We start from the raw sequence: 14,001 nt of genomic DNA, 5'->3' as shown, positions 1-14,001 counted from the left end.
TACGTCACTGGTTGTAAAGTGCTTTGCGATGTTGTAGAAGGTGCTATTTAAGTGTACAATCTTTTCATTTCCAAGTCTCCCTTCAGTGTTAGAGAGAGTTGTTATTTTGATGTTCTGATGGAAGCCCCTACTCACCTGATCAAGCGCTTGCTCAGTAGAGTCATGGAGCCGCTCCAGAAACCTCTCATTGACCTCTATGAGTTCCTGGATGTTACTGAAGATCACAGTTAGATGCTCTGGGGTCAGGAGTCCAGCTGCCTGCATGGGGAGGTAAAACTCCTCTTTGATGATCCGGAGGTCCTCTCCATAGCTGGATTCTGTGTTGACGAATTCCAGAATGGCCTCCTTGCGCTCCGTCCTGCGCTTGGCGCACTGGCCACAGAGGTTTTCTAGTCTCTTCGCCACACCCCTCGCATCTGCCTCTGAGAGATCTCTCTCCCCGCAGTCGATACAGGGCCGATGAGCCACCCAGGCCTGCACGGAGCGCGCCGTCTCCCCCACCCGGCTTTTCCATTTCTTGGCCATGGCTGGTCCAATACCACTGTCCGCTCTCTCCACTTCGGCCGGTTTGCTCTTCCGCACCCGCTCACCCTCTTGCTCCTTCTCTTCGCTCCTGTCATTTAGTCCCACCACACCACTGTCTGTGCTCAGGTTGCTCCAGCGATGCTTCGACCTGTGGCCCGAGCTGTGGCCCTGGTGGCCATCACCTGCCTTTGAGCTCAAAGACGATTCAGCCGTCTGATTGGATGTGGTGGAAAGTGGGTCTGTGTATCAGAGATCAAAAAATCACAAACTTTATTAGATTTCTTCATGCGCTGGATACAGAACAAAACAGCAAAGCAAATTCTGAACAGTGACACTGTGGTACCACATCTGGAGAAATCACCAGAGTCACAGGGAGCAGTAACACACGTCGCAGGGGATATTCTGTTCTATATCATCAGGGGATATTAACACACATCGTCAGGGGATATTAACACACATCGTCAGGGGATATTAACACACATCGTCAGGGGATATTGACGCACATCGTCAGGGGATATTAACGCACATCGTCAGGGGATATTAACACACATCGTCAGGGGATATTGACGCACATCGTCAGGGGATATTAACACACATCGTCAGGGGATATTAACACACATCGTCAGGGGATATTCTGTTCTATATCATCAGGGGATATTAACACACATCGTCAGGGGATATTCTGTTCTATATCATCAGGGGATATTGACGCACATCGTCAGGGGATATTAACACACATCGTCAGGGGATATTAACACACATCGTCAGGGGATATTCTGTTCTATATCATCAGGGGATATTAACACACATCGTCAGGGGATATTCTGTTCTATATCATCAGGGGATATTAACACACATCGTCAGGGGATATTAACACACATCGTCAGTGGATATTAACGCACATCATCAGGGGATATTAACACACATCGTCAGGGGATATTAACGCACATCATCAGGGGATATTAACACACATCGTCAGGGGATATTAACACACATCGTCAGGGGATATTAACGCACATCGTCAGGGGATATTAACACACATCGTCAGGGGATATTAACACACATCTTCAGGGGATATTAACACACATCATCAGGAGATCTTCACACACATCATCAGGGGATATTAACACACATCATCAGGAGATATTAACACACATCATCAGGAGATATTAACACATCATCAGGAGATATTAACACACATCATCAGGGGATATTAACACACATCATCAGGGGATATTAACACATATCGTCAGGGGATATTAACACACATCGTCAGGGGATATTAATGCACATCGTCAGGGGATATTAACACACATCGTCAGGGGATATTAACACACATCGTCAGGAGATATTAACGCACATCGTCAGGGGATATTAACACACATCATCAGGGGATATTAACACACATCGTCAGCGGATATTAACACAAATCATCAGGGGATATTAACACACATCTTCAGAGGATATTAGCACACATCATCAGGGGATATTAACACATCATCAGGGGATATTAACACACATCGTCAGGGGATATTATGTTCTATATCGTCAGGGGATATTAACACATATCGTCAGGGGATATTAACACACATCGTCAGGGGTATTAATGCAAATCGTCAGGGGATATTAACCCACATCGTCAGGAGATATTAACTCACATCGTCAGGGGATATTAATGCAAATCGACAGGAAATATTAACCCACATCGCCAGGGGATATTAACACACATCGTCATGGGATATTAACACACATTGTCAGGGGATATTAACACAAATCGTCAGGGGATATTAACACACATCTTCAGAGGATATTAGCACACATCATCAGGGGATATTAACACATCATCAGGGGATATTAACACACATCGTCAGGGGATATTATGTTCTATATCGTCAGGGGATATTAACACATATCGTCAGGGGATATTAACACACATCGTCAGGGGATATTAATGTAAATCGTCAGGGGATATTAACACACCTCGTCAGGAGATATTAACACACATCGTCAGGGGATATTAACACACATCGCCAGGAGATATTAACTCACATCGTCAGGGGATATTAACACACATCGCCAGTGGATATTAACTCACATCGTCAGGGGATTTTAACACACATCGTCCATAAGACCATAAGACATAGGAGCGGAAGTAAGGCCTTTCGGCCCATCGAGTCCACTCCACCATTCAATCATGGCTGATTTCAACTCCATTTACCCGCTCTCTCTTCGTCAGGGGATATTAATGCAAATCGTCTGGGGATATTAATGCAAATCGTCAGGAGATATTAACACACATCGTCAGGGGATATTAACACACATCGTCAGGAGATATTAACTCACATCGTCAGGAGATATTAACTCACATCGCCAGGAGATATTAACTCACATCGTCAGGAGATATTAACTCACATCGTCAGGAGATATTAACACACATCGTCAGGGGATAGTAACACACATCGTCAGGAGATATTAACTCACATCGTCAGGGGATATCAACACACATCGTCCGGAGATATTAACTCACATCGTCAGGAGATATTAACACACATCGTCAGGATATATTAACACATATCGTCAGGAGATATTAACTCACATCGTCAGGGGATATCAACACACATCATCAGGGGATACTAATGCAAATCGTCAGGGGATATTAATACACATCATCAGGAGATATTAACACACACCCTCAAAGGATATTAACACACATCGTCAGGGGATATTAACGCACAACAACAAGGGATATTAACGCACAACATTAGGGGATTAACACACATCATCAGGGGATATTAACACACATTCTCAGAGGATTTTAACACACATCGACAGGGGATATTAACGCACATCGTCAGGAGACATTAACACATCTGTGCATATAAAAGCACATATAACGCATAATGCTGTGGGCAGCATGGAAGCACAGTGGTTAGCCCTGTGGCTTCACAGCGCCAGGGTCCCAGGTTCGATTCCCCGCTGGGTCACTGTCTGTGCGGAGTCTGCACCTTCTCCCGTGTGTGCGTGGGTTTCCTCCGGGTGCTCCGGTTTCCTCCCACAGACTAAAGACGTGCAGGTTAGGTGGATTGGAATTGCTAAATTGTCCTTAGTGTTCAAAAAAGGTTAGGAGGGGTTATTGGGTTACGGGGATCGGGAAGAAGTGAGGCTTAAGTGGGTCGGTGCACACTCGATGGGCCGAATGGCCAACTTTTGCATTGTATGTTCTCTTTTCTATATCGTTAGGAGATATTATCGCACATCGTCAGGGGATATTAATGCAGATCGTCAGGGGATATTAACGCACATCATCAGGGGATATTAACACACATCGTCAGGGGTTATTAATGCACATTGTCAGGGGATATTAACACATTGTCAGATATCAACAAATTGCCAGAGGATATTAACACATTGTCAGGGATATTAACACATTGTCAGAGATATCAACACATCGTAAGAGGATATTACCACATTGTCAGAGATATCAACACATTGTCAGGGGATATTAACATGTAGTCAGCAATATTAACACATTGTCAGAGATATTAACACGTTGTCAGCAATATTAACACATTGTCAGGGGATATTAACACGTTGTCAGCAATATTAACACATTGTCAGGGATATTAACACATTATCAAGGATATTAACACATTGTTAGGGGATATTAACACATTGTCAGGGGATACTAACACATTGTCAGGGATATTAACATATTGTCAGGGGATATCAACACATTGTCAGGGGATATTAACACATTGTCAGGTGATAGCAACACATTGTCAGGGATATCAACACATTGTCAGGGATATCAACACATTGTCGGGGATATTAACACATTGTCAGGTGATATCAACACATTGTCGGGGATATTAACACATTCTCGGGGATATTAACACATTGTCAGGGGATATTAACACACTGTCAGGGGCTATTAACACATTGTCAGGGGGATATTAACACATTGTCAGGGAATATTAACACATTGTCAGGGGATATTAACACATTGTCAAGCATATTAACACATTGTCAGGGGATATTAACACATTGTCAGGGACATCAACACATTGTCAGGGGATATTAACACACTGTCAGGGATATCAACACATTGTCAGGGATATCAACACATTGTCTGGGGATATTAACACATTGTCAGGCGATATTAACACATTGTCAGGGATATCAACACATTGTCAGGGGATATTAACACATTGTCAGGGGATATCAACACATTGTCAGGGATATCAACACATTGTCAGGGATATCAACACATTGTCAGGGGATATTAACACACTGTCAGGGATATCAACACATTGTCAGGGGATATCAACACATTGTCAGGGGATATTAACACATTGTCAGGGGATATTAACACATTGTCAGGGGATATCAACACATTGGCAGGGATATCAGCACATTGTCAGGGGATATTAACACATTGTCAGGGGATATCAACACATTGTCAGGGGACATTAACACACTGTCAGGGATATCAACACATTGTCAGGGGATATCAACACATTGTCAGGGATATCAACACATTGTCAGGGGATATTAACACATTGTCAGGGATATTAACACATTGTCAGGGATATCAACACATTGTCAGGGGATATTAACACATTGTCAGGGGATATCAACACATTGTCACGGATATCAACACATTGTCAGGGGATATTAACACATTGTCAGGGATATCAACACATTGTCAGGGATATCAACACATTGTCAGGGGATATTATCACATTGTCAGGTGATATCAACACATTGTCAGGGATATCAATACATTGTCAGGGGGATATCAACACATTGTCAGGTGATATCAACACATTGTCAGGTGATATCAACACATTGTCGGGGATATTAACACATTGTCAGGTGATATCAACACATTATCGGGGATATTAACACATTCTCGGGGATATTAACACATTGTCAGGGGATATTAACACACTGTCAGGGGCTATTAACACATTGTCAGGGGGATATTAACACATTGTCAGGGGATATTAACACATTGTCAGGGATATCAACACATTGTCAGGGGATATTAACACATTGCCAGGGATATCAACACATTGTCAGGGGATATCAACACATTGTCAGGGATATCAACACATTGTCAGGGGATATTAACACATTGTCAGGGATATCAACACATTGTCAGGGATATCAACACATCGTCAGGGGATATTAATGTAAATCGTCAGGGGATATTAACACACCTCGTCAGGAGATATTAACACACATCGTCAGGGGATATTAACACACATCGCCAGGAGATATTAACTCACATCGTCAGGGGATATTAACACACATCGCCAGGGGATATTAACTCACATCGTCAGGGGATTTTAACACACATCGTCCATAAGACCATAAGACATAGGAGCGGAAGTAAGGCCTTTCGGCCCATCGAGTCCACTCCACCATTCAATCATGGCTGATTTCAACTCCATTTACCCGCTCTCTCTTCGTCAGGGGATATTAATGCAAATCGTCTGGGGATATTAATGCAAATCGTCAGGAGATATTAACACACATCGTCAGGGGATATTAACACACATCGTCAGGAGATATTAACTCACATCGTCAGGAGATATTAACTCACATCGCCAGGAGATATTAACTCACATCGTCAGGAGATATTAACTCACATCGTCAGGAGATATTAACACACATCGTCAGGGGATAGTAACACACATCGTCAGGAGATATTAACTCACATCGTCAGGGGATATCAACACACATCGTCCGGAGATATTAACTCACATCGTCAGGAGATATTAACACACATCGTCAGGATATATTAACACATATCGTCAGGAGATATTAACTCACATCGTCAGGGGATATCAACACACATCATCAGGGGATACTAATGCAAATCGTCAGGGGATATTAATACACATCATCAGGAGATATTAACACACACCCTCAAAGGATATTAACACACATCGTCAGGGGATATTAACGCACAACAACAAGGGATATTAACGCACAACATTAGGGGATTAACACACATCATCAGGGGATATTAACACACATTCTCAGAGGATTTTAACACACATCGACAGGGGATATTAACGCACATCGTCAGGAGACATTAACACATCTGTGCATATAAAAGCACATATAACGCATAATGCTGTGGGCAGCATGGAAGCACAGTGGTTAGCCCTGTGGCTTCACAGCGCCAGGGTCCCAGGTTCGATTCCCCGCTGGGTCACTGTCTGTGCGGAGTCTGCACCTTCTCCCGTGTGTGCGTGGGTTTCCTCCGGGTGCTCCGGTTTCCTCCCACAGACTAAAGACGTGCAGGTTAGGTGGATTGGAATTGCTAAATTGTCCTTAGTGTTCAAAAAAGGTTAGGAGGGGTTATTGGGTTACGGGGATCGGGAAGAAGTGAGGCTTAAGTGGGTCGGTGCACACTCGATGGGCCGAATGGCCAACTTTTGCATTGTATGTTCTCTTTTCTATATCGTTAGGAGATATTATCGCACATCGTCAGGGGATATTAATGCAGATCGTCAGGGGATATTAACGCACATCATCAGGGGATATTAACACACATCGTCAGGGGTTATTAATGCACATTGTCAGGGGATATTAACACATTGTCAGATATCAACAAATTGCCAGAGGATATTAACACATTGTCAGGGATATTAACACATTGTCAGAGATATCAACACATCGTAAGAGGATATTACCACATTGTCAGAGATATCAACACATTGTCAGGGGATATTAACATGTAGTCAGCACTGATCACAAGTGATAGACTTTATTTTTTAAAAATGAGATTCTGTATGATTTTTTAAAAAAAACCAAAAAAAAAAAAAAAAAAAAAAAAAAAAAAAAAAAAAAAAAAAAAAAAAAAAAAAAAAACATGTAGTCAGCAATATTAACACATTGTCAGAGATATTAACACGTTGTCAGCAATATTAACACATTGTCAGGGGATATTAACACGTTGTCAGCAATATTAACACATTGTCAGGGATATTAACACATTATCAAGGATATTAACACATTGTTAGGGGATATTAACACATTGTCAGGGGATACTAACACATTGTCAGGGATATTAACATATTGTCAGGGGATATCAACACATTGTCAGGGGATATTAACACATTGTCAGGTGATAGCAACACATTGTCAGGGATATCAACACATTGTCAGGGATATCAACACATTGTCGGGGATATTAACACATTGTCAGGTGATATCAACACATTGTCGGGGATATTAACACATTCTCGGGGATATTAACACATTGTCAGGGGATATTAACACACTGTCAGGGGTTATTAACACATTGTCAGGGGGATATTAACACATTGTCAGGGAATATTAACACATTGTCAGGGGATATTAACACATTGTCAAGCATATTAACACATTGTCAGGGGATATTAACACATTGTCAGGGACATCAACACATTGTCAGGGGATATTAACACACTGTCAGGGATATCAACACATTGTCAGGGATATCAACACATTGTCTGGGGATATTAACACATTGTCAGGCGATATTAACACATTGTCAGGGATATCAACACATTGTCAGGGGATATTAACACATTGTCAGGGGATATCAACACATTGTCAGGGATATCAACACATTGTCAGGGATATCAACACATTGTCAGGGGATATTAACACACTGTCAGGGATATCAACACATTGTCAGGGGATATCAACACATTGTCAGGGGATATTAACACATTGTCAGGGGATATTAACACATTGTCAGGGGATATCAACACATTGGCAGGGATATCAGCACATTGTCAGGGGATATTAACACATTGTCAGGGGATATCAACACATTGTCAGGGGACATTAACACACTGTCAGGGATATCAACACATTGTCAGGGGATATCAACACATTGTCAGGGATATCAACACATTGTCAGGGGATATTAACACATTGTCAGGGATATTAACACATTGTCAGGGATATCAACACATTGTCAGGGGATATTAACACATTGTCAGGGGATATCAACACATTGTCACGGATATCAACACATTGTCAGGGGATATTAACACATTGTCAGGGATATCAACACATTGTCAGGGATATCAACACATTGTCAGGGGATATTATCACATTGTCAGGTGATATCAACACATTGTCAGGGATATCAATACATTGTCAGGGGGATATCAACACATTGTCAGGTGATATCAACACATTGTCAGGTGATATCAACACATTGTCGGGGATATTAACACATTGTCAGGTGATATCAACACATTATCGGGGATATTAACACATTCTCGGGGATATTAACACATTGTCAGGGGATATTAACACACTGTCAGGGGCTATTAACACATTGTCAGGGGGATATTAACACATTGTCAGGGGATATTAACACATTGTCAGGGATATCAACACATTGTCAGGGGATATTAACACATTGCCAGGGATATCAACACATTGTCAGGGGATATCAACACATTGTCAGGGATATCAACACATTGTCAGGGGATATTAACACATTGTCAGGGATATCAACACATTGTCAGGGATATCAACACATTGTCAGGTGATATTAACACATTGTCAGGGGATATTAACACACTGTCAGGGATATCAACACATTGTCAGGGATATCAACACATTGTCTGGGGATATTAACACATTGTCAGGGGATATTAACACATTGTCAGGGATATCAAGACATTGTCAGGGGATATTAACACATTGTCAGGGGATATCAACACATTGTCAGGGATATCAACACATTGTCAGAGATATCAACACATTGTCAGGGGATATTAACACACTGTCAGGGATATCAACACATTGTCAGGTGATATCAACACATTGTCAGGGGATATTAACACATTGTCAGGGGATATTAACACATTGTCAGGGGATATCAACACATTGGCAGGGATATCAGCACATTGTCAGGGGATATTAACACATTGTCAGGGGATATCAACACATTGTCAGGGGACATTAACACACTGTCAGGGATATCAACACATTGTCAGGGGATATCAACACATTGTCAGGGATATCAACACATTGTCAGGGGATATTAACACATTGTCAGGGATATTAACACATTGTCAGGGATATCAACACATTGTCGGGGGATATTAATACATTGTCAGGGGATATATATTAACAAATTGTCAGGGATATCAACACATTGTCAGGGGATATTAACACATTGTCAGGGGATATTAACACATTGTCAGGGGATATCAACACATTGTCAGGGGATATTATCACATTGTCAGGTGATATCAACACATTGTCAGGGATATCAATACATTGTCAGGGGGATATCAACACATTGTCAGGTGATATCAACACATTGTCAGGTGATATCAACACATTGTCGGGGATATTAACACATTGTCAGGTGATATCAACACATTGTCGGGGATATTAACACATTCTCGGGGATATTAACACATTGTCAGGGGATATTAACACACTGTCAGGGGCTATTAACACATTGTCAGGGGGATATTAACACATTGTCAGGGGATATTAACACATTGTCAGGGATATCAACACATTGTCAGGGGATATTAACACATTGCCAGGGATATCAACACATTGTCAGGGGATATCAACACATTGTCAGGGATATCAACACATTGTCAGGGGATATTAACACATTGTCAGGGATATCAACACATTGTCAGGGATATCAACACATTGTCAGGTGATATTAACACATTGTCAGGTGATATCAACACATTGTCAGGGATATCAACACATTGTCAGGGATATCAACACATTGTCGGGGATATTAACACATTGTCAGGTGATATCAACACATTGTCGGGGATATTAACACATTCTCGGGGATATTAACACATTGTCAGGGGATATTAACACACTGTCAGGGATATCAACACATTGTCAGGGGATATCAACACATTGGCAGGGATATCAGCACATTGTCAGGGGATATTAACACATTGTCAGGGGATATCAACACATTGTCAGGGGACATTAACACACTGTCAGGGATATCAACACATTGTCAGGGCATATCAACACATTGTCAGGGATATCAACACATTGTCAGGGGATATTAACACATTGTCAGGGATATTAACACATTGTCAGGGATATCAACACATTGTCAGGGGATATTAATACATTGTCAGGGGATATATATTAACAAATTGTCAGGGATATCAACACATTGTCAGGGATATCAACACATTGTCAGGGGATATTAACACATTGTCAGGGATATCAACACATTGTCAAGGATATTAATACATTGTCAGGGGATATTAACACATTGTCAGGGATATCAACACATTGTCAGAGATATTAACACATTGTCAGGGATATTAACACATTGTCAGGGATATCAACACATTGTCAGGGGATATTAACACATTGTCAAGGATATTAATACATTGTCAGGGGATATTAACACATTGTTAGGAATATCAACACATTGTCAGGGATAACAACACATTGTCAGGGGATATTAACCCATTGTCAGGTGATACTAACACATTGTCAGGGGATATTAACACATTGTCAGGGGATATTAACACATTGTCAGGTGATATCAACACATTATCGGGGATATTAACACATTCTCGGGGATATTAACACATTGTCAGGGGATATTAACACACTGTCAGGGGCTATTAACACATTGTCAGGGGGATATTAACACATTGTCAGGGGATATTAACACATTGTCAGGGATATCAACACATTGTCAGGGGATATTAACACATTGCCAGGGATATCAACACATTGTCAGGGGATATCAACACATTGTCAGGGATATCAACACATTGTCAGGGGATATTAACACATTGTCAGGGATATCAACACATTGTCAGGGATATCAACACATCGTCAGGGGATATTAATGTAAATCGTCAGGGGATATTAACACACCTCGTCAGGAGATATTAACACACATCGTCAGGGGATATTAACACACATCGCCAGGAGATATTAACTCACATCGTCAGGGGATATTAACACACATCGCCAGGGGATATTAACTCACATCGTCAGGGGATTTTAACACACATCGTCCATAAGACCATAAGACATAGGAGCGGAAGTAAGGCCTTTCGGCCCATCGAGTCCACTCCACCATTCAATCATGGCTGATTTCAACTCCATTTACCCGCTCTCTCTTCGTCAGGGGATATTAATGCAAATCGTCTGGGGATATTAATGCAAATCGTCAGGAGATATTAACACACATCGTCAGGGGATATTAACACACATCGTCAGGAGATATTAACTCACATCGTCAGGAGATATTAACTCACATCGCCAGGAGATATTAACTCACATCGTCAGGAGATATTAACTCACATCGTCAGGAGATATTAACACACATCGTCAGGGGATAGTAACACACATCGTCAGGAGATATTAACTCACATCGTCAGGGGATATCAACACACATCGTCCGGAGATATTAACTCACATCGTCAGGAGATATTAACACACATCGTCAGGATATATTAACACATATCGTCAGGAGATATTAACTCACATCGTCAGGGGATATCAACACACATCATCAGGGGATACTAATGCAAATCGTCAGGGGATATTAATACACATCATCAGGAGATATTAACACACACCCTCAAAGGATATTAACACACATCGTCAGGGGATATTAACGCACAACAACAAGGGATATTAACGCACAACATTAGGGGATTAACACACATCATCAGGGGATATTAACACACATTCTCAGAGGATTTTAACACACATCGACAGGGGATATTAACGCACATCGTCAGGAGACATTAACACATCTGTGCATATAAAAGCACATATAACGCATAATGCTGTGGGCAGCATGGAAGCACAGTGGTTAGCCCTGTGGCTTCACAGCGCCAGGGTCCCAGGTTCGATTCCCCGCTGGGTCACTGTCTGTGCGGAGTCTGCACCTTCTCCCGTGTGTGCGTGGGTTTCCTCCGGGTGCTCCGGTTTCCTCCCACAGACTAAAGACGTGCAGGTTAGGTGGATTGGAATTGCTAAATTGTCCTTAGTGTTCAAAAAAGGTTAGGAGGGGTTATTGGGTTACGGGGATCGGGAAGAAGTGAGGCTTAAGTGGGTCGGTGCACACTCGATGGGCCGAATGGCCAACTTTTGCATTGTATGTTCTCTTTTCTATATCGTTAGGAGATATTATCGCACATCGTCAGGGGATATTAATGCAGATCGTCAGGGGATATTAACGCACATCATCAGGGGATATTAACACACATCGTCAGGGGTTATTAATGCACATTGTCAGGGGATATTAACACATTGTCAGATATCAACAAATTGCCAGAGGATATTAACACATTGTCAGGGATATTAACACATTGTCAGAGATATCAACACATCGTAAGAGGATATTACCACATTGTCAGAGATATCAACACATTGTCAGGGGATATTAACATGTAGTCAGCAATATTAACACATTGTCAGAGATATTAACACGTTGTCAGCAATATTAACACATTGTCAGGGGATATTAACACGTTGTCAGCAATATTAACACATTGTCAGGGATATTAACACATTATCAAGGATATTAACACATTGTTAGGGGATATTAACACATTGTCAGGGGATACTAACACATTGTCAGGGATATTAACATATTGTCAGGGGATATCAACACATTGTCAGGGGATATTAACACATTGTCAGGTGATAGCAACACATTGTCAGGGATATCAACACATTGTCAGGGATATCAACACATTGTCGGGGATATTAACACATTGTCAGGTGATATCAACACATTGTCGGGGATATTAACACATTCTCGGGGATATTAACACATTGTCAGGGGATATTAACACACTGTCAGGGGCTATTAACACATTGTCAGGGGGATATTAACACATTGTCAGGGAATATTAACACATTGTCAGGGGATATTAACACATTGTCAAGCATATTAACACATTGTCAGGGGATATTAACACATTGTCAGGGACATCAACACATTGTCAGGGGATATTAACACACTGTCAGGGATATCAACACATTGTCAGGGATATCAACACATTGTCTGGGGATATTAACACATTGTCAGGCGATATTAACACATTGTCAGGGATATCAACACATTGTCAGGGGATATTAACACATTGTCAGGGGATATCAACACATTGTCAGGGATATCAACACATTGTCAGGGATATCAACACATTGTCAGGGGATATTAACACACTGTCAGGGATATCAACACATTGTCAGGGGATATCAACACATTGTCAGGGGATATTAACACATTGTCAGGGGATATTAACACATTGTCAGGGGATATCAACACATTGGCAGGGATATCAGCACATTGTCAGGGGATATTAACACATTGTCAGGGGATATCAACACATTGTCAGGGGACATTAACACACTGTCAGGGATATCAACACATTGTCAGGGGATATCAACACATTGTCAGGGATATCAACACATTGT

At 41.6% G+C, this 14,001-nt stretch overlaps 1 protein-coding gene across 4 annotated transcripts in view; it reads right to left on the bottom strand.

Annotated features, from left to right (window-relative positions):
* The window catches only part of arhgef49 (Rho guanine nucleotide exchange factor 49), a 379,760-nt gene that overhangs the window by 113,236 nt on the left and 252,523 nt on the right, over positions 1–14,001 (bottom strand). For all 4 annotated transcript variants that reach the window (XM_072469693.1, XM_072469719.1, XM_072469710.1 and 1 more), the window contains one exon: positions 136–764. In XM_072469693.1, the coding sequence (XP_072325794.1) occupies positions 136–764 (629 nt within the window). The remainder of the gene's footprint in view (positions 1–135; positions 765–14,001) is intronic.

Source organism: Scyliorhinus torazame, chromosome 2 (genome assembly GCF_047496885.1).
Source record: "Scyliorhinus torazame isolate Kashiwa2021f chromosome 2, sScyTor2.1, whole genome shotgun sequence".
In the NCBI taxonomy this organism is placed as follows: domain Eukaryota; kingdom Metazoa; phylum Chordata; class Chondrichthyes; order Carcharhiniformes; family Scyliorhinidae; genus Scyliorhinus; species Scyliorhinus torazame.
Note: the sequence above shows the minus strand (reverse complement) of the source record. Positions and strands in the feature narration are given on the sequence as shown.